Genomic DNA, 26,145 nt, shown 5'->3' with positions numbered 1-26,145 from the left:
ATACAGCACTAATTTCCAGAATATATAAAGAACTCAAAAAACTCTACACCAAGAATACAAATAACCCAATCAACAAATGGGCTAAGGATATGAACAGACGCTTTGCAGAAGAAGATCTATAAGTAATCAACAAACATATGAAAAAATGTTCACCATCTTTAGTAATAAGAGAAATGCAAATCAAAACTACACTAAGATTCCATCTCGCCCCAATTAGAATGGTGATTATCAAGAATACAAGCAACAATAGGTGTTGGAGAGGATGTGGGGGAAAAGGTACACTCATACATTGCTGGTGGGACTGCAAATTAGTGCAGCCACTCTGGGAAGCAGTGTGGAGATTCCTTAGAAAACTTGGAATGGACCCACCATTTGACCCAGCTATCCCACTCCTCAGCCTATACCCAAAGGACTTAAAATCAGCATACTACAGTGACGCAGCCACATCAATGTTCATAGCTGCTCAATTCACAATAGCCAGACTGTGGAAACAACCTAGATGTCCTTCAGTTGAAGAATGGATAAAGAAACTGTGGTATATATATATATACAATGGAATATTATTCAGCTATAAAGAATAATAAAATTATGGCATTTGCAGGCAATAGATGAAATTGGAGAATATCATGCTAAGTGAGATAAGCCAATCTCAAAAAACCAAAGGACGAATGATCTCGCTGATAAGCAGATGATGACACATAATGGGAGGTGGGAGGGGAGCAAGAATGGAGGAAGGAGGGACTGTATAGAGGGAAAAGGGGGTGGGAGGGGTGGGGGGAGGAAAAAATAACAGAATGAATCAAACCTCATTACCCTATGTGAATGTATGATTACACAAATGGTATGCTGTTACTCCATGTACAACATGTATCCCATTTGTTTACAATAAAAATAAACATGTATCCCATTTGTTTACAATAAACAAATAAATTTTAAAAAAAGAAAGAAAATCTATCCCATTCACAAGAGCCTCAAAGAAAACAAAATATTTGGGAATCAATCTAACAAAAGAGGTGAATGACCTCTATAATGAAAACTACAGAACATTAAAGAAGGAAATTGAAAAAGACCTCAGAAGATGGAAAGATCTCCCATGCTCTTGGATAGGCATAATTAATTTTGTCAAACTAGCCATACTACCAAAAGCACTATACAGATGTAATGTGATTTCTATTAAGGTTCCAATGATGTTCTTCATAGAAACAGACAAAGCAGTCTTAAAATTCATTTGAAAAAATAAGAGGCCCAGAATAACCAAAGCAATCCTCAGTGAAGAACGTGAAGCAGGAGGCATCATGATACGAGACCTTAAATTATACTACAGAGCTATAGTAACAAAAATGGCATGGTATTGGCACCAAAACAGATACATAGACCAATGGTACAGAATGGAAGACACAGAGACAAACCCACGTAAATATAGTTACCGCATACTAGATGTAATACAAAACCCATACTCCGCACTTCCAGGTGCAGCCATTTCTCCCCGCCTCCCAACCACTTGTCAATCTGTGCTCCACCCGCCTCTTACATTACAGGAATTTCCGGCCTACGCTACAGCCATTTTCCTGCTTCCCATGTTACGTCCTAACATGCTAGCTAGCTATTGGTTCATCAGTCAGCTTGCAAGTATTCTCCTCTGCTATTGGTTCCTTCCAGCCCGGGAGATTCCAATATCTGGGAGAAGCGTCCTGGCCATCTTTCTCTTTTTCCTTTCTTTTCACCCCGGAGCAGACGCGCTAGTCGTCCGCATAATAAAATCTCTTGCATGAGGCCTCGTGTCCGCCATGGATTTTTCTGGGAGCTATTCTCGAGTCGCAACTGAGACGGGCGTGCCCAGCGGCAGTTCCGCGGCGGGGGCTGGAACTGCCGAGTCCCGAGCTGAGCTGCATTTTTCCTTACACTAGTCAAAGGCACCAAAAACATACACTGAAGAAAAGATAGCCTCTTCAACAAATGGTGCTGGGAAAACTGGAAATCCATATGTCATAGAATGAAATTGAACCCTTATCTCTCACCCTGCACAAAACTAAAAGTGGATCAAGAACCTAGGTATTAGACCAGAGGCCCTGTGCCTACTAGAAGAAAAGTAGGCCCAAATCTCCATCTTGTCAGCTTGGGAATCAAATTCCTCAACAAGACTCCTAAATCACAAAAAGTAAAATGAAAAAAAATCAATAAATGGGATAGTATCAAACTAAAAACTTCTTCACAGTAAAGGAAACAAGAACTGAAAAAAGAGCGTACAGAATGGGAGAAAAATCTTTGCAAACTGCACCTCAGATAGAGCATTAATCTCCAGGATAAAGAACTCAAAAAACTTAACACCAAAACAACAAATAACCCAATTAGTAAATGGGCAAAGGAACTGAATAGACACTTCAAAGAAATATGAATGGTCAACAAATATATGAAAAAATGTTCAACATCTCTAGTAATTCAAGAAATGCAAATTAAAACTACATTGAGATTCTACCTCACTCTAATAGGAATGGCAATTATCAAGAACACAAGTTGCAATAAATTTTGGTGAGGATGTGGGGGAAAATGTTCACTCATACATTGCTGGTGGGATTGCAAATTGATGCAACCACTCTGAAAAGTAGTATGGAGATTCCTCAGAAAACTTGGAATGGAACCACCATTTGATCCAGTTATTCCACTCCTTGGTATATACCCAAAGGACTTAAAATCAGCATACTACAGTGACTCAGTCACTTCAATGTTTACAGCAGCTCAATTCACAATAGCTAAGCTATGAAACCAACCTAGCTGCCCTTCAACAGATGAATGGATAAAGAAAATATGGTATACATACACAATGGAATATTACTTAGTCATAAAGAAGAATGAAATGATGGCATTTGCCAGTAAATGGATGGAACTGGAGAATATCATGCTAAGTGAAATAATCCAATCCCCCCAAAAAACAAAACCAAATGTTCTGGAGGTACACAGTGAACCAGAGAGACAAAGACCCCTCACTGCTAGAACTTGCCTTCCAGGGTGGGAAGGGCAGAGAGCATACACGTTAATAATGAAGTTTGCCTTTCCTCGCTACCCAGGGAGGGGTCCACACGGCATTGTTCTTGATGCCTGTTGTAACTTAAAGGGAAACTGTCACAATGTCCAGAGCGCTTGATGTCCTGCAAATGAAGGAGTAGGATATCAGCAGGAACCCACTTAGGTGACACCAACCTTGATTTCCAGATGGAACAATATACCTACAAAGGGAAAAGTGATGACATATGCTTCATAAATCTGAAGAGAACCTGGGAGAAGCTTCTGGGGGCAGCTCGTGCCAGTGTTGCCATCAAAAACCCGGTCAATGCCAGTGTCCTATCCTCTAGGAATACTGGCCAGCGGGCTGTGCTGAAGTTTGCTGCTGCCACCGGAGCCACTCCTGTTGCTGGCGCTTCACTCCTGGAAGCTTCACTAACCAGATCCCGGCAGCCTTCCGGGAGCCACGTCTCATGGTGGTTACTGATCCCAGGGCTGACCAACCGCCTCTGACAGAAGCACCTTATGTCAGTCTGCCCACCATTGCTCTGTTTAACACAGACTCTCCTCTGTGCTACGTGGACACGGTCACTCCATGCAACAATGAGGGAGCCCATCCTGTGGGTCTGATGTGTGGATGCTGGCCCGAGAAGTTCTGCACATGCCTGGCACCATTTCCCGTGAACACCCGTGGGAGGTCATGCCTGAGCTCTGCTTCTACAGAGATTCTGAAGAGGTTGAAAAGGAAGAGCAGGCTGCTGCTGAAAAAGCTGTGACCACAGAGGAATTTCAGGGTGAATGGACTGCTCCAGCTCCTGAGTTCACTGCTGCTCAACCTGAGGTTGCAGACTGGTGCAGGTGTGCAGTGCCCTCTGTGCCTATCCAGCAGTTCCTACTGAAGACTGGAGTGCCCAGCCGGCCATCGAAGACTGGTCTCAGCTCCCACTGCTCAGCCTACTGAGTGGGTAGGAACAACCACTGAGTGGTCTTGAGCTGTTCTGCAGACACTTATTAAGCAAAATGGAAATAAGGTTATGGAAAATAAACACCAGTTTCTTAAAATAATAATAATAATAAAGTTTGGTAGGTCGTGACAGTGCTCAGGTGAAAAATAAAACAGGGTAGGTGAGAGAGAGCAAACAAAGTACAATTTTTGAAAAGACAGTAGAGGAAAATTTCACCATCTTTGAGCAACAATGTAAAAAACAGGAAGGCAAATCATGCAATATGTGAGGAAGAATGTTCCAGTAACCAAAACAGTAAGTGCAAAGGCCCTGAGGTGAGGGGATCATTTTCCAGGCATCAGATCGATTTGCTCAATTCTTTCCATTTGCTTTTCCTTTCGGGAGAAAGGAAAATTAGCTCCTTTACCAATTACTGATCCTTGATAAACAAGAGAATGGCTCCCCACACCAATCTTGCTGGGTACTGGCCTAGTAAGCACGAGCCACCTTCTGTGCCTGAGCAAAGTTCACCCAGGATCAAAGATAGCTTGCCGCACTCTTGTTCCCTGCTGCTAAAATGGCCAAGCTCTTTGTAACAAAGGTGGGGGTTGGGGAAGCACAAGAAGGAAGAAGGTTGCTGGCTGCAGTCAGGCTGTGGGGGAGGTTTCAGAGTTCATCTGGGTTGGGGTTCTGATGTGTAAGCTACAGCTGTCAGCCATGACTGCCCTCTGTGGGATCTATCCCCAAACAGGACGCACATAAATGTTCAGGAATCATCTGCTCCTGCCTCCCTTTCACACCTGGTAATGAACATGTGCAAGTCCTGTTCCAGGAGCAAGATATCCGACACTGAGGAGGCCTGACGGCACCCCACCTTCACCAGGATCACAGCCAAAACCGAGCCAAAAAAAAAAAAAAAAAAAACAAGACAATTTCAAGGTGATGAATCTGATAGAGAAAATAAACCAAGCAATGTTCTGGTGACCATGAGGAGTAGAGGGGCAGCTTCCCCTTATGATGGGGGTTTGGGAAATCCAGGGAAGTTTCTCTGAGGCGGTGCCATTTGACCTGCAGGTTGAGTGTCGGAAAGCACCAGTCACTGGAAGGGTTCTCTAGATAGAGGAAGGCCCTGCCAGACCCTGTCATGGGGTCAATAGCAAAGAGGCCAGTGGCCAGTGTATCGGATCAAGGGCTTGGGGAGGTCCATTGGAGGGCGAGCCCCAGACCCAGAGTGAGGAGACTGGATTTTACTGTAGGAGCAATATGGAGCTGTTGGAGGTCCCTCGCCAGTTTCTGTGTGTGATTTACCTTGTTAGCGGATCACTCTGACTGCTGTGCATAGACAGTTCTGGAAAGAGAATGAAGGCTTGGTCTGGACGGTGGCTGTGGAGGTAGGGAGTGGGGGATGGGGCCAGGAGCATGTAGGATCCACGGCAAAGCCATTCAAGGGCTTGGATATGAGTGGACAGGGCAGAGGAGGAATGAGGGAAGACTCCTGCCCTCAAATGACTCGGGTGGTTGGGGATGCTGTCTTCTGAAATGGAAAAGACAGGAAGAACTCTAGGTGGGGGTTGCTCTTAAGAACAGTGTTGTTTCAGGCCTATTAAACCCCATGCAAGTAGCGAAGTCAGAAGAGACCACTGGATATTCAGACGATCTGGATCTTGGAGTTAGACACCAGGGCTGGATAGAGGCGGTGGAGTCGTCGACTAGAAGAACGAAGCCATGGTGCACGGAAGCAAATGAAAGAATACAAAAAGAAAAAGAAACGGATCCGCGATGCTTTACTAAGTATGCAGCGGAGGGGCACATTTCGAGGGGGTGAGTTCACAGGGTTTAGCAGGGCCTGGTCATGAGCGGAGTTGGTCTGTTTCTTTGGCAGGCTCACTTTTGGCAGGCAGGTGATTTTGGCACTAAGGGAGATTGTGAAAGGTCCGATTCCTGAGCTCCCTTTTCCCCTGAGGGTTTGGCAATTCTCTGTTCCCTTCAGCACTGGATGAACTTGCCTACACATTCGCTTGACCCAGGACTCCACCCTCTTCCCATGGCCTCCAGAGCCAGTGACTAGTAGTAAGAGAATGTCCGCCTCCCTCCGCACAGCTGTGTCCTTGGGCTCCCTCAGGGCCCCTTCCCTATGCCCACCGTCCCATCCTGGGGAGATGACCAGTCCTGCCCTGTAGGGAGAATGTCTGCCCTCCTCTCCCAGGAGAGTATTTTGTTTCCACAGCATGTGCATTCCCAGGAGTGACAGGTCAGCTTCTGCTACTGCTACAGAAAGGCAGCCACTTGGTGTCTCTAAAGTTGGTGTCTTTCTTAGCGCCTGGCTGGAGACTTGCAGATAAGCAAGAAAGGAAGTGGCATTCCTATCTTCTCACATCTGTCTACCTATGAATCATGGTGTCCCATGAATCACGACTCCCAGGGCCAGGTGTGCCCTCTGGTGATCATAGTCATAGTGATTTTGATGATGACCACTAACACTGACCATTTCCCATGAGCCACACTCTGTGAAAATCTTACCCAGGCTTCCCCCTGAGGGCTCACACTAGTCCTGTGCAGTTCTGCTGCCCTTCTACTCTTCTCCCATTCCAGAAAGGAGAGAATTTACAGAGGAGATTGTGCTCCTAGACATCCAGTCCCCTCTAACTCCTCAAGATAAACATAAGCCACTCCAGAAGGAGAGGGGGAGTTTCAAAACACATATTTTCCACTATAAAAGCAGGCATGGTGTATGTCTTAGAAAAATTGGAAATAGAAATGACCAATTACCAAAATCACATTTTAACATGCTTCCTTCCAATCTTTATTTTCTCCTTTTCATATTTTTATTATCGTCAAGATATAAATACAAACTCTTCACTGTAGAACATTCTAAAAGTTTTTTTTTTTTTTTTTTTTTTTTTCTCCTTCCAGTACTTTCTATTCTTACATGTGTTTTCCACAGATTTGAGTTTCAAGGCAACAGTATTGGCTTGGACATCCAGGGCAGTCTGACCCAGAGCCGTGCCAGTACTTCTGTCATTTCATGTGTCTGCTGCATACACAGCCCAGAGATTCAGTGTTGCTATGGAGACTTCGTGCAAACTGAAACCTCAGGATGGGTCACAGGGCCTGTCTGAGTGCACTCCACTCAGGGCAGGTGTCCCAGAGGGAAGGTCTGGGAATCTGTGGCTGTCTCATTTCCAGCAGAGGTTATTATAGAGCCTGACCTCAGGCTGCACTTGGTGAGCCCTAGGGAAGTCATTCACAGGGCCTGGGATTCTTGGGAAATTCTACTCTGGACACTAGTGGGACGTGGCTACGAGGCGTCTTTCTCCATGAATCCTTTTCACTTTTTTGCCCTGTTTCCTGGAAAGTCTCTCCCTGACTTTCCAGAGCCAGAAAACTCAGCTTCATTTCAGTGTCAACACACTCCCTGCAGGATGCAGCCCTTCCGGGGCTGCGGCCTCCAGGGTCAGACAGATTTCCAACTCTGTCACTTACTAATTCTGTTCTCTGACCTGTTTCCTTATCTGAAAAATAAGGACAATAAAAGTTTACCCTTTGCAGAGTGGCTAGGGGGATTAAATGGACATTTTGCCAAGTATTCAACACATAGCAAGGGCTTAATAATGGCAGCTGTCTGAGAAATTTTCTCCATCTAGGTGACTGGTAAAGGGAGGTACAGTGCAGTCGTTGGTACAACAGGTAGCTGCACCAGTCCTCTGGAATGTCCAGCTGGTTCCTGCATCCTCTTAGTACAAAGGAAACAGGGAGACTGTCTGTTCCTCCCACCTCTCTCCCTGTGCCATTTTCTAAGAATACAGGAAGCGCTGAACCAGGAGCAACATCTATTATGTAAATGCTTGGGCTGAGCCATATGATGTCAGGCATGGTGCTGAAATGGGATCCTGGAGCGTCCTACACCAGGTGTCACCCCATCTGAAAATGGAGAACAATGCTGGTAGCTACTATGCAGCCCACTAGTGGTATTCAAAGCCCTCAGCAAGATGAATGGCATGAGGTTCATTCCTATTATTAAAAATAACATTGTGGGTAGGCACGGTGGTGCATGCTTGTAATACCTGCCCCTCGGGAGGGATGACTATGCAGAATACTTTTAGGGTTGTAACAATACTCTGTAGAACACTACAATGGTGGGCACATGTCATTATATATTTATCAAAAGACATAGAAAGTACATCTGCAAGATTGAACTCTAGTGTGAACTGTGGACTTTGGGTGATAACGATGTCAGTCTCCACTGATGGTAATAAATGTACCGCTCTGGCTGGGCTTATTAATAGCGGGTGAGTTTGGGGTGGGAGGGATAAGGGCTATGTAGGACATCTTAGTACTTTCTGAACAACTTTGCCATGACCCAAACTGCTCTTAAAAAAAAAAAAAAAAAAAAAAAAAAGTTTGTTAATTTAAAACAAAACAAAATAACAGGCTTCAAACCCAAGAAATTTAACTCCAGAATACACTCCATTAACCCCTGCACTAGACCACCCAGGCCATAATGGAAGGGAAAATCCAACTTTTGATACAAGCTAGAAAGAAAAAAATACATCCATATGAAGGGAGATTGCCGAGTTTAGAATATGACTACAGCTCAGCTTGCCAACCCTTCCTAATCCATCTGGTAGGCAAGGCTTGGAGCCTGACTCAGCTGTTCCTGCCTCACTTGGAGCATTTGATAACAAGCACCTGATGTGTGGCGTGAGGCCGACATCCCCAGGGCCCTTTGATCTGGAAAACAGCTGTGAGTAATCTGGGCCATGGAGCAGAAAGCTTTATCAGCTGGCCTGTCCCAAAGCTGACGGGAAGGCTCTCCATCTGCTGGTGCAGCCGCAGCTCCAACACCCTATTTTTAGACAGTCATTCCTTCCAGGACTGTGCTTCTGATGAAGGAACAAGGGACTGTCCTAAGACATAGGCAGTGAAGATCAAACCACTCATTTCTGCAGGTTTGTGGACCACCCTCCAAAGCATCCAACTAAAGGATTTTAGTTGCTCATTCCCCAGCTGAAGGAACCCAGCATAATAGAGCTTTGTACCCCAGCAAAGGGAACATAAGACATTCAAGGTACTGCTCAAAAAATAGCATCTTGCTGACATATTCTTATCATGCAAGATCAATAAAAAACCATTTTTGCTGTAAAGAAGCAAATATCTGCATCAGAAACTGTGTTAGCTTCCCATAGCTGTGATAAAATACCTGTGATTAATCAACTTAAAAGAGGAAAGGTTTGTTTTGGCTCATGGTTTCAGAGGTTTCAGTCCTTGGCTGCTAGGTCCCATTGCTTTGGGGCCTGTGATGAGACAGAACATTATGACAGAAGGACAGGAAGTCTGGGAAACAAAGTGAAAGAGGAAGGGCCCAGAGCCCAGTATCCCTCAAGGTCACACCCCCAATGATCTAACTTCCTCCCCCCAGGTCCTGCCCCCTAAACGTTCTACCACTTTCCAGTAGTACCACAAGCTGGTAACCACACTTTAACACATGAAACTTTAGGGTACAATTCAGATCCAAACTATAGCAGAGACCAAATACATATTTTTATATGTCACAGAGGAGGAGGTAGGAAGTGGGTAGGAAACTAAGAGGGTACAGAGCCAATCCAGGCAGCTTTAAGTCTTCCTGACACCAAGCCAGGAAGCTGGATAAGGCTTAGGAACAGGGAGAAACACCCCTAGAGTTGGTCCAGGCTCAGTGTCCACCAGGACTTCCTGGGACAATCCCAGACCAATACCTGATAATAACACTTACAACACAAGGATAGTGAGACAAACCATTTTTCAAGTGCTAACAGAGCCAGGGCGAGGCTCACGCCCAGGAACCAAGGTTCGAGGATCGGGCAATTGAAAGAAGATGTGAGGCACAGTGGGAATATCGGTCATTCTTTATTCAGAGGCATCCACAGCCATTAGGCAGCTCCCAGCCAATCCACTTTGCCCCAGTAGCCTCCCAGTCTTTTCCCTAGGCCTTTTCACATGCAGGCCAAACAAAGAAGGCATGCAGCCAACAGGTTACATAAGGGGTGCATGCTCACCAGCTAATGTTTACAACCTTGAGTATATACGCTGAATCAGTAACTCTAACGTAGCTGGTTCCCAGCCCTAGCTACACACTAAAACATAACATAAAACAGGCAGCCAGAAGTCTCCATGAGGGAGCCTAACTAGAGCCATTTGGGGCCCGCCTTCTGTGTGCAAGATACATCAAACACATTATCTTACTGACCTCAGGGCAACCCCATGTCATTATTCCAATTTGGTAGGTAAGTGAACTGAAGCTCAGAGAAATTAACTTAACCCTAATCCATGGCACAGCTGATATTCAAATTTAAATTTTTGTGGCTCTCAAGTTCATGCTTTCTGTGTCTACCTAGGCTGGTTCCTCTAAACATCTTGGGGATTACACAAAAGGAAGACTGGGGCAAAGACTTTGCTAATCTTAACTTTGTGGTCCAGTATTTAAATTAAAATTAAAACAATGTTTTTCCTCCACAATTCCCACCCCACCTACCCCACCCTTAAACTACACTTGCAGCCAAGAGATACAACACATTTGGTGACACCGGAGTCACCCAGTGGAAAGTCCATGCTGCCAAGTTCTTAGGGGCAATATAGTTCAACCCTCTTTTTTCCAGATAAGGGAAAGGAGATCACAAGAAGCTACACAACTTGCTCAAGGTCACATGGCAATTTAAAGAATGCGAACACAGAGCTTCCGAGTCCCAGTTCAGGGCCTGCCCTACCCCACCCCAACCTGTCGCTTCACTCCAGCTGGGCAGGATTCAGCAGGGATTCAAACACCCCTGCTCTCTGACAGACCTCGGCAGTGCCATGTGACTGAGTTGTCACCATTCCTCCCTTTTAAAGTAAGTGAAAAATGAACAAGAGAAAAACACAGCTCGTCCTGGGCCTCCGAAAAATCCAGGTTGGTCTGTGGCATTTCAGAGCCAGATGTATTCAGATCCCCCAAAAGACTCACAAAATCTACTCATGTAATCACATGACTGCTCTTTGATCATCCAGGCATAGAAATACGTCCCGAGAGAAGCACTGTGGATGTCTCCAAGCAAAAGCTTCCAGCTGGTGACATCTGTGAACTCCTCTGGGATCCAAAGACATGCCCACTGGACACAGACTGGATTAAATCCTGAAAAGGCAGAGGGAAGGCTGGGGGTGTGCTCAATGGCAGAGCATTCATCTAATATGCGGAAGGCCTTGGGTTCAATCCCCATGTTTTAGTCAGATTTTTCACTGCTGTGACTAAAAGACCCCACCAGAAAGATAGTAGAGGAGGAAAAGCTTATTTGGAAGGAAAAGTTTATTGGCGGGCACATGGTTTCAGAGGTCTCAGTCCATTGACAGCCGACTCCATGCCTTAGGGGCTCAAGGTGAGGCAGGACATCATGGTGGAAGAATGTGGCAGAGGGAAGCAGCTAACGGTGATCAGGAAGCAGAGAGAGCTCCGCTTGCCATGTATCTACAAATACATACCCTAAAGCCATGCCCCCAATGTCCTACCTCCTCCAGCCACACCCTGCCTGCCTTCAGTTGTTACCACTTGATTAATCCCATCAGGAGATCAATTCACTGATTAGGTTAAGACTCTCATAACCCAATCATTTCGCCTCCAAACCTTTCTGCACTGTCTCACACTTGAGCATTTGGGGGTCACCTCACATCCAAACCATAACACCCCTAGCACCACAAAAGAAAAAAAGAATGACAGAGAGGATGCATGAGGTCCTGGTAGAGGTCCCATCCCCAATTTCGGTTTGTCTCATTCTAATGTCAGTTCAGGAGTATGTGGGGGATGAGAGGTGACAATCAAGAGGAGACAGTGTCAAAAACCAAGACTGTGCCAAGGTTCCCTTATCTCCTCCTAGTTTCAATCTGAAAGCACCCCAGCCCAAGGTCACTTCCACTGTCCTTATTCCATGTTCTCTCTCTACCAATGAGACTTTTTGATAGCTCATGGTTACCAAAGTTGTGAGATTGTTCCTTCAATTTCAGGAAGTTCTCAGGTGGCAGCTATTTTATTGATGTGACTGGAGCTGATCACAGACCTAGGCGCAGGCCTACATTCCTTAAAGGTGTGAGGTGGCACCAAATGAGGATTGACAAGAGAGAAAGTCTGGAGGGGAAAGAATTGACACATATTAGGCTTCTGTATTTTGAGTTTTTATCGTCACTTAATTCTCATCATAATAATACCATACTATTACCCCACTCAAAAAATGTGGGAAGACTTTCGAAGAGGTTACATAACTTCCCTAAGGTAGTATAATTAAAAAAGAAAAAAGGTATAAGCTGGGACTGGGGTGTAACTGAGTGGTAGAATATGTATGTGCTTAGCACATACATGCAAGGCCATGGGTTTGATCTCCAGCATCAAAAAAAATTAGAAAAATAAAAATAAAATAAAATTCCAAACTACCTTCACCTAACTATGGACCCACACACACCAGACATTCTGGGGCAGGATCATGGGTTTTCTTCTTAATCTCCCTTTTCAAGCTAAGGCAGCAATGTGCTCAGCTCCAGGAGACCTGGGTTTAGTAGACTCTACCGTCCTCTGAAATCACCTCTGGTTGAAACCATCTTACAAACAGCAGTTGGTAATAACTGGATCACCACATCACTGCTGTGACAGGAATTAAGCCAATTTTATCCAGGATTCCACCATTCATAGCACTGTTCCTACTGGATTGCAAGATTCACCAGCACACCCCCAACCCCCTATCAACCAAATATAAACAAGTCTTCATTTGTGAGTCCTTTATGAGGCTCATAGTCAATTCAAAAGTCACAGGTGCAAACCTAAAACTGCTTTCACAGTATCGACCCTTCCCTTATCACAAAGTTCTAGGAATATCAAGACTTCCAAAGGAAATTCTTGAAAGTATAGTTGTATTTGGAGTATTTCAATACTATCCCTCCCCACATTAAATTGAAAGAAAATCTTCCTTTACTGGAAAAAAAAAAAAAATCGATTCCATTCAAGAACATAAAATGCTGGTTGTTTTTTCTATTTTATGACCAGAGCATTGCAGTTAGTTCCTGCAAGAGGACTGACTGGCACCAATACAGCCCAGGGTTTCTCTGTCTTAGCTCTAGAGACATTTTGAGCTAAATAATTCTTGGATGTGGGGGTCCTTCCTAATCTTAACAGCGTCCTTCACCCTACTGACCAGAATCAGCCTCTCAGTTATGACAACCAAAACATTTCTTCACATACTGTAACCATCTCCTGGGGGGACATTAAACTTGAGAGAGCCATGAGAACACGCCAATGAAGTAGGAAGTACTGATGTGGGTTCTGAAAGAAAACCCTATCTGTGTAAAGTAGGGAACAGATGGTCTTTGGCTGTAATCACGGGCAAGGCCTCTCATCCAGGCCATTAAGAATGCTAGTTGGGGGCTGGGGAGATAGCTCAGTCAGTAGAGTGCTTGCCTTGTAAGCACAAGGCCCTGGGTTGGATCCCCAGCACCCCCCCCCCCCCCCCCCCCCCCCAAAAAAAAAAAAAAAAAAAGAATGCTAGTTGTAGGAAGCTGGCTCCAAGGGACAGAAGCAGAATCCCAGCAAGGCCCATTTTCCTAACCTTGGTTCCTTCCGCTCTCGTTCAAGCTAAAAAAGGCTATCTCCCCCACTTGGGCACATTCTTTCCCTGACTGCACCCCAAGAGTTGAGAGTAGATGGAATTCCTTCAGTGTTTGTGTTTTATTTCACTGTTCATTGTTGAAGTTTCTATTCTAAGAATAATTGTTTTCACCCAGCCGTTGCTATTGAACAGATTCCAGAAGTGCAACACTGAAAGAGCATCTAATTAACTTCACAGGATATTTTGGGAGACTTCTCTGGTATCCAGCTTGGGATACATCCACAGAGCAGACTCAGCACATTCTCATAGCGGTAGGCTCTGATCTCAGGGGAAACCCTCAGCTTTCCCCCCAGTGTGTGCTCCGGAAAGAATAAAATTGAAGCTCATCCTACCAACTGCCAAGCAAAAATGAAATCTATCCTGGGTTCTTCCAACACTGTATGTATCTTGTTAGTGCTTCTGAATAAATTTTGAGTTCTTCTCTGAACCACTTCCTTTACCTCAAGGATAATCAGTAGTTAAAAAAAAAAAAAAAAGCGTTTATTCATAAATACATACTGTTAGCCAGGCTTGGTGGTGCATGCTTGTAATCCCAGCAGCACCGAAGGCTGAGGCAGGAGGATTGAGTGTTCAAAGCCAGCCTCAGCAAAAAGTGAGGTGCTAAGCAACTCAGTGAGACCCTGTCTCTAAATAAAATACAAAATAGGGCTGCATATGTGGCTCAGTGGTTAAGTGCCCCTGAGTTCAACTCCCAGTACCCCAAAATAACTAAAAGAATAAATAAATACTGTTAAGCCACTGACTCCCAGCAATTTGAGTTTAGATTAGCAAATGGACAACAGTTGATCGTTCATTTGTTCATTCTTTCATTCAAATGCTTTAAAGGAGAGGAAATTTTGTCTGTTATTCAACCTCATTTGTTGAACAGATGAATGCCTACACTCTGTGAAGTACCACCCTTAGTACTGAGAATACTACAGTGAACAGGATTGGCTCAATCCCAGGCCCCAGAGAGTTTATAGTTCACCAAGGAAATAAGAGAACCAAGGAATGACTCAATCAGAAACTGAGCTAAGAGCTAAAATGGAGAGAAACTGAGAATAAAGGCAGCATGCCTGGCCCATTAAGTCCCACGTTTTCAATTCTGTGAATATTTCAATGAAATTGAAACAGATGAATTAAAATAAATTAGAAATCATAATCTAGAGTTTATATATCCTTTATATATATATATATTTAATTTTTCACAATATGTATGGAAACATTTTTAAATGTTCTAATCCCTCACCTATTACTCTTCTCAAAAGAATGAAACTCCAGAGAAACAACATGTATCCCATTTCTTTACAATAAAAAAAAAAAATGAAACTCTAAAAACATAATATTTATTTCACAAGTTACCATAAGTAGTTTATTTGTTGCTCAATTTAAGTTTTTATAGGTGCCCTACATCTGAGCGATGGGACTTAACAGGTTAAATAGGGCTGTCAGGGAGACCCTCTTTGAGAAGACCCCCATTAAAGAGTTGGCCTGGAAAGATTTTCAGGGTGCCTACACAAACAGACACAGACACACACACAAACCCACATGCACCACACATGTACACACGTGCACACACCAAAGGCACAAATACTTTGCTTCAAGGGAACATTTCAGGGAAGAGGGAAAAAATGTCTTCAGCACAAAGGCCCTGAGACTTATTCCTTTGTTTCACTCAGTAAAAAGAAGAGCAAAAGACACTTTATTCCCCATAACAATTGTACTTACTGTAACACTGAGTGAGTAATAGGTAAGAAAACCTTGGACTAGTAACAGTAACTAGTAAGAGGGAATGATAGGAAGTCTTCCTTCCAGGGTCTAGCTCTGGACTTGCTCCCAAATGTATAGATTTCATAGACATGAACTTAGAAGTATTTTTATTATGGGAGAAAAAAAATAACCCTTTATGATTAAAATACCACATGGGAAAGTAACTATATTATTGTCGACTATTCTTTGTTGAAATGTATTTACCCTTATTCCTGTTTTCCACATGAAACAATAAATTTTATTATGTTAAACTACAGGTACATTTCACATCACGTTGTAAAGTCACTACCTACAGCAGTACTGACTGGACTGTGTCCTTTCCAGTACATAGTGCTGTCTTCAGTATTTACAAAATAGTTTCCTGGGTGCAAATCAAAGGTTACTTCGCTAACCAATTAGCACCAGATTATTTGTTCACACTTGCTGAAGACCTGGGGGCACCAGGCCCTGAGTTAGAGACTTGACAGATTCAACTGTAATCCAACCCTCCCCAGATCTCTTTGCCCTCCTGGAGATTACAGTCTAGGGAGGGAAGATGCAAAATCAAGTATTTGCAGAAAAATACTGGTGCATCTGATAAAATTACGCAGTTTGAAGGTCAAGAAGTGATGTGGGGGAGGGCTGGGGTTGTCGCTCAGTGGCAGAGCGCTTGCCTAGCACCTGCAAGTCACTGGGTTCAATTCTCAGCACCGCATATAAATAAATAAAATAAAGGTCGATTGCCAACTAAAAATATAGATGTATTAAAGAAAAAAAAAAAAAAAAAAAAAGGTAACGTGTCAGCTGGCGCCACAAATGAATAAATATTGCCTTTGGCTTGTGACGAAGCAAGGAAGGTACCGGCAGCACCCTGGGCAGAGGGGCTGCAAGAAGGAAGCCGGCCGGGAGGACTGCGGCACACGGGATGCACTGAGAGGGGTCTGGGGAGTTGGCGCCGAGGGTTACTAGGACCCGATGGGCAGGACAGATGGGCAGGGACAATCCTGGAGGTTTTGGGCTTCATTCTATGGGGAATCTGAGCCCCCGCACAGGCTTGAGGTGGGGATGACAGTGCCTGGGTCAGGAAGATTGCCCAGACCCCGGACGACCCCCCGCAGCAGGCACTGGGGCCCACTCCTGGGAAGCAGGTTGATGGGGGCCGCGGAAGGCCCAACCCGGAGATCGCTGGAAAAGCTGCGGGAGCAGGGTAGAGGAGGTCGTGCTTCCTTTTCCAAGTCAAGAGCTCAAGCCCGCATGCTGAACCACAGGCCCTGGGAAACCTCCCAGGAGGTCTGCCAGAAACAGACCTCGCCCCCACCGCTTGCTCCTCAAGGGCCGCCTTCTAGGACACGGACTATTTCTGTCACTCCTCAAAGCCTTTGATCCCCACTTCCAGTTCTTGGCTGATCAGGTCCTGTACAGCTAAGGCCCAGATCCCTCTGGAGTCTGGGCATGGAAAATTGAGTATAGGTGGTCAGTTGGGGTGATACCCCACAGGGTCCCAAGAGCAGTATGTTCACAGACATCATCTGTGGCAGAGAGGTCTCTGGTCTTCCAGTGACTATGAAGATGGTCACATGGATCTATGAAATAACATGGAATGTGAGGACAGGAGCCTGATGACTGATAAAATCCTCTAGAAGGGTGGAATGTTCTGATTTGCACAGGCTGCACTTTGGGAAGGGAAGTGGAGGCTACCCATATGCTCAGTAAAATGCTGCTCACATGGATAGGTCCTTTGTGTGTGAAAGTGACTTCCTAAATCGTCATGGTGTAACCCAGGGAAGGGAGGAGGCCAGGAAGAGGAAACCATCACCTGTGTGTGACAAGAACCACACATGCAACAGGATGTTTGAGATTTGTCTGGACTCTTCAATCTTCTTTTTTTTTTTTTTTTGGTAGTAGGGACTGAACTCTACCACTGAGCCACATCCCCAGCCGTATTTTGTATTTCATTTAGAGACAGGGTCTCACTGAGTTTCTTAGGGCCTTGCTGAGTTGCTGGGGCTGGCTTTGAACACTCGATCCTCCTGCCTCAGCCTCCAGAGCCACTGGGATTAGAGGCCTGCACCACTACCCCCTGGACTCCTCAGTCGTGGTTGCAAGCTGAGGAATGCTTACAAGTGGCTCTCCAGTGATAGACCTGAGGTCCACTATGCAAACTGAGATAATGCAGTTGGGAGAAAGGCCTGGATGGGATACCTGAGTCTAATTCAAAAGAGCAGAGAGAGCTGTCTCGGGGAGAAGAGTGGCTAGAACAGGAGGCCAGGCCAGAGGGAGGCCACATAACATGTAAATGGGTCAAATTAGGATGCTGCACCTCCTGGTGCCTCTGGTCTCTGGAGCACATTCCATCCTTAAATCCCCTGCTCAGTACTCAAGAAGAGAACTTTGGAGCATTGGCTCTGGTTGGATGAGGGATGGCAGAGAATCACAAGCAAGAAAATCAGGTAGAGTCCCTGAACATCATAAGAGTAACCCATATGTCATTTTTCCAAGTAACAGTGATAAAGAGTTAAATTGCATTTCATTTTTTGGATGTCATAGGACTTTTTAAATGTAATACCCAAACAAGGCCCCAAGTTATTTCACCTATATAAGCATACATGTGCCTCTCATTGAATATGTAATACACCCATTCCAATAATTTGCCACTTACCAAGCACCAACGATGTGCTAGCTGTGTTTACACCCCATCTCAATGAAATTTTATAAAACTCCGGCTCTATTCCAGTTCACAGAAGATGGTTTAATCTGGCACTTGCACAATTCTCATAGTTCCTAATGGCTAGCCAATTCCCGGCTCACCGGCTCTTAAATGAAACCAACATAAGTAAACAGCCCTTAAGCACAATGCCAGCTCATAGTTAGCATTACTGTCAAAGACCTTTCTATCTCATTTAATCCTCAAAGTAACCCAACGAGACGGACAACTGAGATGATCGTCATTTTAAAGATGAGGAGCCCAAGCCACAGAAACTTTATATAAAGTCCTAAAACAAATATGTGGCAGAGGGGTGGGGGAAAGGGAAAAAATAACAGAATGAATCAAACAATATTGTTCTATGTAAATTTATGATTACACAAATGGTATGCCTTTACGCCATGTACAAACAGAGAAACAACATGTATCCCATTTGTTTACAATAAAAAAAAATATGTGGCAGAGTCCAATTCAAATTGTGGAATGTTTCTTTAATGAGTCTTTGCTCTTAACACTAAATTATACTGCCACCTCATTAACCAAAATATGATGATAAAAGAATCGGAATTCATCAAAAACCTAAATTATAGAATATAGTAAGAATACATTATTTTCTTTTTTACTTTTAAAATCATGGAACCAGATTAACCAAATGCTACCTCATAGAATTGTTTTGATGAACTGCTTTTATTTCACTTCAGTGTTTATTAGTAATGCTTAATTGACATATTTTCCTAAATAGTACTGTCAACTATTGATACAGCTGTCACATTGAATGTGGCTGAATTCTTTTGAAAAGAGTCTTAAGATTATAAACATTCCATTTGAGATCTTTTAATCCTTTGATTGTTTAGAAAACCAGTCATGTCCAAGCTGTGGGAGTCATCATACATTCCATATTAATTCTGTTTTAATAGACTGTTCACAATAGTCCCACAGATCCAGGAAGAAAAATTACCTGCGCAGGGTCAGACAGCCATAGGAGGGCGTGGGAAGGACCACAGGTTAGTGGTGGAAGACATTCATGATTCTTTTTGGCTGCCAGTAAACAACTCATCTTCCATCTTTGGAGAATTTCTCACTAGATAAATCTTGGTGGTAGACAAATCCACTCCCTGTTATCAATTCTGAAGAGTCAACCAGTGAGCCCCCAGTGGGTTCCTGACTCAACTCTTGGTGATGCAAAGCAGGACATACGCAAAATCCATTCTGAAAAGGGGCTGGCTGTGGAAGTGGCAGCACCAGTGAGAGGTACGAGTGGCAGGAGCTGGGCCCAGGGGAATGTCGATGATACTCTCACAGGACCAGCTCTGGCTCTGCAGCTTGGGGCATTGACCCTGGCTATAGCACCAAAGCTCAGTTGGTTTCCCAGCACATCCAGGATGTCTGCGTTTTCTAGTACCTTATAATGATCATTTTTCAATCCAATTCACCCAAAGATTTGGATGAAAGTTTCTGCTGCACTGAAATTAAGAACCACAACACTAGAACTGCACCTTGAAGCATTTGAAGATCCAGTATCACTTAGTTCTGAACCAAAGTTTGAGCAAACACTTTGGTAGAAGAGTCTGGGTTCAAAACCAGAAGGCGCAAATGGTCAGACTGGGTGAGACAGGGTTGCTTCTAGACTGTTCTTCCGGAAGGTCTGGAACTCCATCTGTAGGCATTCTTCTCTACATCCAGCACCATGGTCACCATGAACTTAAAGGAAAAACTAGCTGCACCTCAAAGCTAACACACTAGAAAACAAACATTTATGTAAACACCATACTGTCTTCCTAGTTGCTTTTTGGGGGGGTGTCGGAGGAGTGGGGAGAGACTGGGGATTGAGCCCTAGGTTTCTGCATGCTAGGCAAGCATTCTACCATTGTACTACATCCCCAGTTCTTTTTGAGTCAGGGTTTCACTATGTTGTACAGGTGGTCTCAAACTTGTGATCCTCCTGCTTCAATCTCCTGAACAGCTGGGATTCAAGGAATGCACACCAGGCTCTATTGTATTTTTTATTGTGAATTATTCATAGTTTTATTTCTTCTTTCCTTTCTTTCTTTTAAAGCATCTTAGTCTTTTCCTGAATGCTATGTCATTCAAGAGCATTTAGAATACAGATCATACAGCAAGACTACCTGGATTCAAATCCTGGCCCTCCTCCCTACTAGCTTGTTCAAACTACAGAACGTCCTTGTTCCCCAATTTCTTCATGTATCAAATAGAAATAACAATGATCCATACATTTCAAAGTTGTTGTAAGCATTTACATTAGCTATATAATCTTATCATGCCCAGCATGCAAATACTATAGTTAACTCTAAATACCATAGTATATACTTAATTGTAATTTTCCTCTGCTCTTTCCAGTGTTTTTGCTTCTTGATCTTTTTTTTTTTTTTTTTTTTTTTTTAATGCTGCTTATTTTTATCTCCATCTTTCAAGTAAGAGTTATTGTCTTAGTATGTTTTCAGGTCAAAATACCCAGCACCGTCCAAAAAAAAAAAAAAAAAAAAAAAATACCTGTGACCAGATACTTCACTGAGAAGTTTATTTTAACTCACAGTTCTAGAGATTAAAGAGCATGATGAGCTCTGGTGAGGACCTCATGAAGGATGGCATCAAGGTGGGAGCACATGGTGGGAGGGAAAGAGAAGCAACATGGAAACACAGGTGACAAGAGACCATTGAGTTTTTATAAAAACTCCTTTGAAACTACTCCACTCCTACCAGGCCAGATTCACTTCTAGGAGACACCATTCATCCATTCGTGAGGGTGGAGCCCCACTGACCCCTAGGCCCCACTTCTTGAAGATTCTCTACCTCAACACTGCCACACTGGGGACCATTTTCAGCACATGAACCTGGAGAGGACAAAACACATCCAAACAACAGCTCTTATCTCTGGCTACCTACTACCTAGGGGCTGGCATTAAGGTGCTGAATTAAAGGTCTGTGCATGGAGGCAAAGTTTGTCATTTGGTGTGACCTAACAAGAAAGAGCTCCACTCCCCTCACCCTGGTAGCATTGGATGTTCCGTGAAAGCAGGGTTCTATTGTTAAGTTATTTGAGTAAACCTCTCTGAGCCACTATTTTCTCATCTGAAAAACTGGGTAAAACATATCTGTGATAAGAATTTACATAACACACCTAAATTTAAGTAACGTACCTAAAGCACATGGGCACAGTGCTTAGCATTTAGCGATGCTCAACATATAATAGCTGTTAGCAATATTATCATCATTACTAGGGACAACAGGGCAGCTGCTTCATGACTATTTGTGGTCGCTACTGAACCAAGCCATATATAGAGGCAAAGCATGGTACTTGTTGAGAGGCTAGTTGTTATGATACATGCTAGCAAAGCCAGGAGAGGGCTCGAGATAATAGTCCTTGACATTCAACATGTACAAAGCCCAAGAACACTGGATTCAGCCTTGATCACAAGTGGAAAGTGGGTTAGTGACATTGCTTCACCAAATAGCTCTGTAGACCCACACCATTCCTTCTCTGTCTGCTAAGTCTGTCACAGTAAAGGCACCGGCAAAGGTTCAAGGTGTGTCTGTCTTCCCCACAGGTTCAGATGTTCTTTCCAGACAGCAGGCAGGCTGATGGATTGTTTCCTGGACATTTATTTATTAGCAGTACTGGGGATTGAACCCAGGCACACTGTCACTGAACTACATCCCCGGCCTCATATTTTTTGTTTTGAGATGTGATCTAAGTTGCCAAGGCTGGCCTCAAACTCATGATCTTCCTACCTTAGTCTCCTGAGTCACTGGGGCTGTAGGCATGTGCCATCACCCCTAGCTACATTTAAAATAATATATGCTATTATATATGTAATATATGTAAATATATAAATCAAACAGTACAAAAGGGTATAAGTGGAAAAGCCAGCATCCCTGTCACCCCCAATCTCTAGGCAGAGTTTCCAGATAATCACTATTATTTCTTGCAGATATTTTTATGCACACACAAGGATTTATAAATACTTTTTCGCAGATGGCAATCATAAAAAAAATTCTGAATCTTTTTTCTCCCCATTTTATCCTAAATAGCTCTCCAAATCAGGATATGTAGATTTACCTTATTTTAAAGAACTCTATTAAGGTACTATAACAGACAAGCTCCCAGATCTCAATGACTTAAAAGTTTACTTCTTTTACCTAAATCCAATTGGTGATTTGAGTGAAGAGTAGGGGGAGAAGGGAGGTGTTCTGCACCTTGCTCTTATTCAGAAATCCAGGATGACCCAAGGCCCAGTCAAATTCAACATATGACTTCCACATACTTGGTGGCTTCTGAAGTCACCCTAGATGACACTATCCAGCCAACAAATGGGGAAAGAATGTGGAGGAAGAGACGTTTCACAATGTGGGCAAGAGACTTGTTTTACAATGAGCCATGTCTAGAGGTCACATCAAACACTTCTGCCCACATTTCCACTGTCGGGGCTTGAAGACCCCATTCTGACACTCCATGAGATAGGAATTTAAACATATTTGACACAGTTGCACTATAGGAATGCATCCTACTTAAGTTCTAGAAAGATAGTTTTCTCTACCCTTACCCCTGCCTTCTGCTTTCCTAATTGTCTTTTGTCAAAAGCAAGTTGGGTTTTGTTTTGTTTTGCACAGTTGGGGATTGAATCCAGGGCCTTGCTCACACTAGGTAAACACTCTACACAAAACTACATCCCCAGCCCAAAGGGAGGTTTTTAAAGTATATAAAAATACTACCCAATAAGAATGAAGAAATAAAAAAATGGACACCTGTGGCCACTGCCTTTTTTTGTTGTTGTTCTTGTAAATGGACATAATACCTTTATTTTTATGCAATGCTGAGGATTAAACTCAGTGCCTCACACATGCTAGGCAAGTGCTCCACCACTGAGTCACAATCCCAGCCCCACTCTGCTTCTCGAGTTTGAAAGCTAATTCAGGACTGGTGGGGGTAGGAAGAATATCACTTTAAAAACCTTTAAAGCATCTATCCTTTGACCCAATATCACCTTTAATATCACATTTCCTATAGCAATTAGTGAATCATTGCACACTTCTGTATATATAAGGATGTTTACAGTAGTCACACATTTTAAGTACTCCAGATGCCCCACTGGAGAACTATTTAATCACTGTATGGTCATACAATGGAATACTATACAGGTGTTTGTAGAATACCTATGAACATAAAAATATGCCCATGTTATTTAAAAAAAGATACATTGGATCTAATTTTCACAAATTGATTACTTACAGCAAAAATGTTGGAGGACCAAATGTTTATATTTATACCTGCAGAATAGAAATGTGGGTGTTCCCCCCCACCTTTTTAATTTGCCCCTTAATGTAATCTCAGTATTTTATCATCAGAAAAAAACAACATAGTTCTTTTCAGCTTTAAATGAAAAAATAAAAAGTAGATGGGTTGGGGCCTAGGTGATTAAAGGCAAGTATGTGAGACACATGGCCTTCCAGGCCCTGCCAGTCTGTTATGTGTGTCACCCAACACTCAAGTTGCTATCAGAGGCACTTTTCTCTGTCAAAGTGACTGGCTTTTGTCACGCAATCCTCACTAATAAAGGGAGGGCAGGACAGCCCCAGAGCAGTCAGAACTCGCCCTTCCCGGGTGAGTCTGTGGGTAGAAGCAGCTCACCATGCCTCTGGTTCCACATGGGGAACACCATCAAGGCCTTTGTGGCCTTCATCCCTGGTGACCGCTGCCAGAACTATGTGGTTGGAGACCTCCAGGAGATGCCACTGGATAAGATGGTAGACCTGAGTGGAAGCCAGCTACGCCGCTTCCCTGTCCACGTGTGCTCCTTCACAGACCTGGTCAAGCTCTACCTGAGTGACAACCACCTCAACAGCCTGCCCCCAGAGCTGGGGCAGCTGCAGAACCTGCAAATCTTAGCCTTGGATTTCAACAACTTTAAGGCTTTGCCTCAGGTGGTATGTACCTTGAAACAGCTCTGCATTCTCTACCTAGGAAACAACAAACTCTGCAACCTCCCTAATGAGCTAAGCCTGCTCCAAAACCTCCGGACCCTATGGATCGAGGCCAACTGCCTCACCCAGCTGCCAGATGTGGTCTGTGAGTTGAGTCTCCTCAAGACTCTGCATGCTGGCTCCAATGCCCTGCGTTTCCTACCGGGCCAGCTCCAGCGCCTCCATGAGCTGAGGACCATCTGGCTCTCAGGCAACTTGCTGACTGAATTCCCCACTGTGCTGCTTCATATGCCCTTACTGGAGGTGATCGATGTGGACCGGAACAGCATCCGTTACTTCCCCAGCCTGGCCCACTTGCCAGGTCTGAAGCTGGTTATCTACGACCACAATCCTTGCAGAAATGCACCCAAGGTGAGGAAGGGTGTGCGCCGTGTTGGAAGATGGGCAGAGGAGACACCAGAGCCTGACCCCAGAAAAGCCAGGCGTTATGCATTAGCTAAGGAAGAAAGCCAGGAGCCACTGGCACCTGCCCCACATCCTCTTCTTTCTCCCACCAGCTCCTAAGGAGCTGCAGTCCGTCAAGGTCAAGGACTTGACTGCATGTTCATAAGATTTCATTACAGTGGGACTGTTCTGCATCATTGGAGGGGCTGATAGGGAACAATGAAGAAACACTGAGAAGAAAAATTTCTGACCAACAGCATCTCTTCCAAGGAGAAATTGTGTGCTTTCAGTGGCCCTGGAAACCTGGAGTCCTCCAAGCAGTTATTTTGAAACGCAGGAGTAAAAAGACTCACCTTTGCCTCTTTCACATTTCAAAAATGACTGGTAATGAGGTTCATAAGATCCTCAATAAGGTATTTGTTAAAGAACCCACTAAAAGTTCAGATGATCTAGTCCTGGCAGGACATACTTTCTTTACTGTGAATGACCATGAACTGTGTAACAAGGTATTGCTACTAATTCAGACCACTGAAAAAGACATTTTAACCTAGTGAGATTCCCAGAAAAAAGCTGTTTGTTGTTACAGAGGCTCACGATAAAACATTTCCCCAGTATTTTAGCACCTGTTGAAAAGACCCCAGATGAAAAATACTTCTTGGGGTTCAGGCATTAAACTTGACAGTATTTCATGTTGATTTCTCTCATTTTCCCTAAAAGGTTTAACTCAAGGTCTACTACCATCTATTTACTGAGCTTGGAAGTCACCTGCAAAGTAGAACCTCTCTTCCTCTGCCAGTCTCACTGAAGTCACTCCTCATTGACTTTTAGGCCACTACTTCCCTACTTCACCAGCACAGCCCATCTGCTTATTCACACCAAGAAACTGAGCTGAATGGAATCCCTTCATCACGGCAGAATCATAAGTTAAAGGCAATAGGTGAGAAATCTGTTATTTGAAATAAGTACTTTGAAATTTGAGTTGCAGGTTGTGGAGGATGTCAGAAGTTGCCTCTTTATTCTCAGTGTATCTGCTTTAGTTCCAGTTTAATTTTTGTAGATAGGGTCTTTTGACATTGTACAAACCAGGTATTTGGGGCATTATTTTGTTAAATACCTCAACTGTGACCTTCCCATGAATAAAGTGGGTAATTTAATAAACTTTTCAGCAAACCAGGACAGTGTTACCTAAACTGAAGCACAATGTATTGAGCTTTAAAAACTGTACTTTTCCCATAAAAGCATCTCAACCCAGCAAAGGTTGGTTCTAAATGAAATAATAAAGCAAGTATTTTTTGTATTCCTGTCAGAAATATTTGTTACTCCAGAGTAAGTTCCATATCACCTTATCACCACCTCCCAGAGCACCTACAACCCACTGATCAGTTGGTTGGGAACCCTTTTAATAATTAAATATAAGTAATCAGCTCAGATTTCTATTAAAACAGAATTTCTCTACTTTCTCATTCCTAATGATTAAAACCAAATGATGCTAAAAATGTTTGCCAGGGCTAGGGTTTGTGGCTCAGTGGTAGAGTGCTCACCTAGCACATGTGAGGTACTGGGTTCAAAAAAACCTTACCTTCTAAACTTTATACCAGTTTATAGATTGCTTTTTTGAGTGGGGGAGGGGTTACAGGGATTGAACCCAAAGGGCACTGACCCACAAAGTCACATCCCAGCTCTAGTTTTGAGATGGCCTGTTGCTCAGGCTCACTTCAAACTTGCA

At 43.7% G+C, this 26,145-nt stretch overlaps 1 protein-coding gene and 1 pseudogene across 2 annotated transcripts; both read left to right on the top strand.

The window, feature by feature from the left end:
- The first annotated feature begins 3,125 nt into the window (after positions 1–3,125).
- Positions 3,126–3,992, top strand: LOC306661395 (small ribosomal subunit protein uS2-like; annotated as a pseudogene). Its single transcript has one exon. The product of its transcript is annotated as a small ribosomal subunit protein uS2-like (transcript).
- A 19,528-nt stretch (positions 3,993–23,520) lies between these two features.
- Positions 23,521–24,728, top strand: LRRC10 (leucine rich repeat containing 10). Its single transcript, XM_079142217.1, has one exon. It carries the CDS (start codon positions 23,700–23,702, stop codon positions 24,537–24,539), a length of 840 nt encoding a protein of 279 aa, XP_078998343.1. The 5' UTR covers positions 23,521–23,699; the 3' UTR covers positions 24,540–24,728.
- Positions 24,729–26,145: the final 1,417 nt, after the last annotated feature.

The sequence above is a fragment of the Sciurus vulgaris genome (assembly GCF_902686455.1).
Source record: "Sciurus vulgaris genome assembly, chromosome: 5".
Classification (NCBI taxonomy): Eukaryota; Metazoa; Chordata; class Mammalia; order Rodentia; family Sciuridae; genus Sciurus; species Sciurus vulgaris.
Note: the sequence above shows the minus strand (reverse complement) of the source record. Positions and strands in the feature narration are given on the sequence as shown.

Excerpts from the sequence above, each read along its gene's own strand:
- LRRC10 (XM_079142217.1), top strand. The coding sequence starts at position 23,700 with ATGGGGAACACCATCAAGGCCTTTGTGGCCTTCATCCCTGGTGACCGC.